Genomic DNA, 4,884 nt, shown 5'->3' on the forward strand with positions numbered 1-4,884 from the left:
TTCATCCATCCATCCATCTGTTCATCCATCCATCTGTTCATCCATCCATCCATCTGTTCATCCATCCATCTGTTCATCCAACCATCTGGGTCCAATAAATGTTGACTTGATAAGAAATCTATTTCACCTGCTGTTCTATTATGTATCATTTTTAACGTGTTTTTATGTTTCTACACTTTCAATATATTTGGGTAAAAATCTTTGGATTAAATTTTTCTGATATTTAAATTTTTTCTTTTCATGTTTTTAGCTTTTTCTCTGAGCCAATGAGCTGCAGATTCGATCTGATTGGTTCAGAGCAAAAGTAAGAAGGACAGAAGAAACAAGTTAGGAAACAAAGGAAAGACGGTAAACAAAACTAAGGGAAAAAAGTCTGGTGTAGATTGATATGTAACAACAATTTATATTGGAAAATGCTAATAAAAATTGAAAACAGGTTTTCCTGGAAAACTTGGTAAACTAACAGAAGGTGACAGTCTTTCCCTGTCAGTATGTTGCTGCACAATATATGGCGCGTTCACACAAACGCGTTTCGCGCCTCTGGTTTACATTCAAAGTAAACCAGAGGCGCGTTGCGGCCGTTTCGCGCATCAAGCGCAGCGCGATTTGAAACATTTGGGGCATTTGACACATGAAGGATGTCCAATGTGTCCGACAAATAGGCTGGACTGGCAATGGAAAACAATGGCTACAGCAATTTTGACGCATCTGACGAGCCCTCGACGTGCTAGCAGATACACTTTGAATGTAAAGCAGACGCACGAAATGCGTTTGGTGTGAACGCACCAACAGAGCTTCAACAGAGTTAGCTAAGTGTCTGACAGGACGGCATACCTTCAGGTTGCCCTTCGTGGTGAATGCTCTCCCGCAGACAGAGCAGACGAACGGTTTCTCTCCAGTGTGCGTGCGCTCGTGGATCTGCAGGGCGCTGGCCGATGAGAAGTTTTTCCCACATGCTTTACAGTTGTGCTGTTTGGGCGTCCGCCGGGGAAGACCGAGCAGAGAGGCGGTCATCATGCTGTTCAGCTGAGTCTGACCGCTCACTTCAGCTTTAATGGAACAGGAGGACGAGCAGTGGATCAGGTTGGAGACGCTCTGATCTGTAGCTGAAAGCACAGAGCAAACAGTGAGAAGGTGCAGCGTTTTCAGGATGTTGACATCAAGACACGTGACTTTAGTTTTACCTCTGTCTCGGCTCAGCTGGAAGGACACGCTGTACTGACTCTCATCCTTCAGCCAGGCTTTGCTTGGATCTGGTACTGATGTTGGACACTGCTCTCTCTTCACTGACGCAGCCAGAAGCTCCTCCGGTTTGCTAGTGTCGGTGGTCTGGAGGAGACTGATTGCCAGGCCTTCAGAGACACTTTGAGGAAGAGATGTTGGTGCATGTGGAGAACAGGAGGATTCAGATGCATGGGGGCTGTTTTCCATAGTTTTCTCTGATGAAGCACCATCAGCACTCAGCAGGCTGCTGTCTCCATCTAAAAGCATTTTTTCAGTGAAGCAGTGGTTCGGACCCACTGAGGTGTCAACCATCCTCGTTTGGTTGTTCAGGGCTGCTGCACCTAACAGTTCGGACACGGACTTTAGAGGAGATCTGCAGTCAACAATGAAGGGTTTAGGTGGATTAATATTCTCCTCCATGTTTTCTAGCTCCTCTTCCTCATCGTCCGTGGAGAGGTCATCAGTGAGGTCATTGCCATTACTACTGAGACTTTCGTAGCTGTCCATGTCCTGCAGTCTCTCCATCGCGGCCGTGTCGGGTGTCTGGCCAACCATGTGCAGACGGATGTGCTGTTGCAAAGCCACTGCGTTGGTGAACTTCTTCTCACAGATTGGGCATGAGTGCTGGACCTGAACCGGAGGGGTTTCTCTGTGGACAGTCACATGGGTCTTCAGGTTCCCTTTGGTGGTGAAAGCCCGGCTGCAAGCTTTGCACTTGAAGGGCCTCTCGCCAGTGTGGACTCGGTAGTGCATCCTGAGCGCGCTCTGACAGCTGAGGATGCGGTGGCACAAAATGCACTGGTTGGGGTCGCTGAGCTTTTTGTCGATGTTCTCCACCAGTTGCTGAAGCTTCGAGGTTTCAGACGTTTGAAGAGAATCTGTGAGGTGTAAGACAGGCGGAGAACTGGAGTCAAAAGATGCTGAGGTGTTGAGTACTGGTGTGGTGGTCCGGCTGGGTATCTCACCAACTGGGTCAGCCCTCGGTGACTGAGTGTGGCTTTGAGGCAGCTGGGCCTCATCTGTTTTCAGTATTTTGGAGGCATCAGTTTGCGGAACAGGAGAGAAACCGGCCTGGACGCCTCGCTGGTTTGGTGGATCAGACACACATTCACTAGGAGCTGCCTGGTAGGGAGACTTAACTAATGCTGATACATTTACTGGGTCACTAGAGCCTCCAACTCTAGGGATAGTGGAGGAAAGTGGGAGAGCTAGAGTGGCAGGAAGAGTTGCTACCAATAGCTTGCTGTCCAACCACGAGGACACAGGTTTTTCTGGAGTGACAGACATACCGTAGGGAATCCCAGAGCTGGTTGGCACATTGTCCAGATACTCTGGCACAGGGAAAGGGTTCATCTGGACATTAGGATACTTATCTTTGTGCCTCTGGAAGTGCACCTTTAGGTTCCCCTTGGTGGAGAAACGGTTGCCGCAGATGTTACATTTGAAGGGCCGCTCCCCTGTATGGGAGCGCAGGTGGATCTGCAGCGCACTGTCGCTGCCAAACACTTTGGCACAGAACCGACATTTATGCTTGAAGAACGGTTCCTCTGGGCTGGGCTTTGCTTCAAACAGAGGCAGGTTGGGAAGTTTGCCTTTCCGCTGCTTGATGAGAGCCGACAGGGGGTCAAGTGCGTTGGCTGTGGCTGCAATGCTGGCCAGGGGGTTGGGGAAGATGACGCCACTGGGAGGGCTCTGAGGTAGAAACGGCAGACTGGAGGAAGAGCTGAGTAGGCCAGGCTGTGGCAGACAGGCGGAGGAGCTACTGATGCTGCTGGAGTCACTGCAGGGAGGAAGCAGCATGCTGCTGCAGATGGGAGAGGAGGAGCTTTCTGGGGACGAGGACATCAAGGCGGACTTTCCACAGAAAGAGTGTGAGGGGAGACTTTGTGGCTTTTCAAGCACAGCAGGTAAAGACTCAGCAGCCTGTCCATTAATGGAGGAGGGCATGGTTCCTGACAGAGGCAGGATAGGAGGAGGGATGACTCGTAGGTTGGAGTCCAGAGCCACGGGCCTGGAAGCAGGGTTTAATGCTGCTTGTGTCGGCTGAGGCTTCATGACAGATACCTGGCTGCAGATCTGCTCGATGAGCTGCAGCTGACGGACCTGTTGCTGCTGCAGAGCCAGCAGGTGCTCCAGGATTACAGGGATGGCTGCTGAAGTGGCCTTCTCGCCCAGACTGCTGCTCTTCATCCCCTGGGAGAACTGGGCCACCGCCACCCTGGTGCTGTGGAGGATCTCCAGCGTGACGTTGGTCCCTGGCATCCTGCCGGCTGCAGACGCTTGAGTGGAGTCAGGAGGAGGGGGGTTGGGCGCCTCCAGATCCAGATCTTCATCCCAATCCCTCCTTTCTTCTAATTGGTCCAGACTGTCATTGTCATTGGTCAGCTCGAAGGCGGCATCCGTGGACTCTGCCGCCGAGGAGTTGCTGGATGCTACGCTGGGAAGCGGGGACGCCTCGACCGGAGGCTCCTCAGGAAGATCGTCCTTCACCACCAGCACCATTGGCTCCTCTGTGCAGACTCCCTGATGCCTCATCATTTCAGTCCAGGTGAAAAACTGAGCACAACACCTGGCGCAGATGTGCGTCTCCTCACTGCTTCTGCTTCCTGCTCCAACCTCCACAGCTAGGCCGGCAGCTACTGGGAGGAAACACAGGAGTCAGGGGGGAAAAACTCATCATCATCTCTTCACCTTTTCATTTTTATCTTTCAGGTCCATCCATACTGAGGCTCCTAACCCAGCACTGCTTCAGTTACTGAGGTTTGAGGTCAGTTTGGGATAGACACCTGAAGAAGTGAGGAATATCCGCTGGTTTGGATTCTTTCACATCACGGGAGATTTCAGGAGTCAGAAAACCGAATCAGATCTTCCTCCACATCTGGGCCTAACCACACAGAACCTGAAGATTGTAGTTTTGTTGAAAAGCAGAGATTGAAGCTCCAGTTCAGGAAGCTGCTGTGCTTCACCTTCCCTTCTTTATCTGTCATGTTGGCTGAACAACATTTTTAATTTACACTTTAATATCATCTGACCTTCCATCATTACCTGCTCAATTATCATGGATAAAAATGAACTCCAACATATTTATATCCACATATCTCTATGATATTTATGAACATAGACAAAAATATCCTGAAACCCTCAATGTTGTAAACTGCAACTATGTACTAGAACTTACTGGGAACCAGTCTCAATGCAAGGATAAGCATGTTTGGATAATTGATGGTTCAATGAATTAAAATCCCTAAATAATAAAATTCTGATGCTAAGTCAGGCATGTGTCTGTTTTGCTGGGTGACCACATGCAGTCACTTTTTGTAGTTGATATTCCAGCCCATTCCTCCAGGCTCCTTCAGATTTGATGGTTTTCTCCCAGGAACCCTGGACTTTGGTGTAATTCACAGATTTTCAATACGATTCAGGTCAGGGCTTTGTGTAGGCCAGTGAGTAACGTTCACCCTGGTTTTCTACAGACAGCTCTTCACCAACGATCATGGATTGATGGATGATTTGGGTCGTTGTCATCTAAAACATCCAACGTGTTTTGGGTGTGTTGGATGGTTGCCATGTTGGTTGTTTGCCATGTTGGATGTTGGATGTTGGATGGTTGTCATGTTGGATGGTTGCCATGTTGGATGGTTGTCATGTTGGATGTTGGAT

At 49.5% G+C, this 4,884-nt stretch overlaps 1 protein-coding gene across 2 annotated transcripts in view; it reads right to left on the bottom strand.

Annotated features, from left to right (window-relative positions):
- The window catches only part of sall3b (spalt-like transcription factor 3b), a 10,834-nt gene that overhangs the window by 1,422 nt on the left and 4,528 nt on the right, over positions 1–4,884 (bottom strand). The window contains exons 2-3 of one of the 2 annotated variants that reach the window (XM_008402444.2): positions 1,185–3,860; positions 835–1,106 (exon numbers count right to left, since the gene is read on the bottom strand). In XM_008402444.2, the coding sequence (XP_008400666.1) occupies positions 835–1,106; positions 1,185–3,860 (2,948 nt within the window). Of the gene's footprint in view, positions 1–834; positions 1,107–1,184; positions 3,864–4,884 lie in introns of both variants that reach the window. The other variant, XM_008402443.2, reaches the window with a different exon arrangement.

Source organism: Poecilia reticulata, unplaced genomic scaffold, assembly GCF_000633615.1.
Source record: "Poecilia reticulata strain Guanapo unplaced genomic scaffold, Guppy_female_1.0+MT scaffold_232, whole genome shotgun sequence".
Taxonomy (NCBI): domain Eukaryota; kingdom Metazoa; phylum Chordata; class Actinopteri; order Cyprinodontiformes; family Poeciliidae; genus Poecilia; species Poecilia reticulata.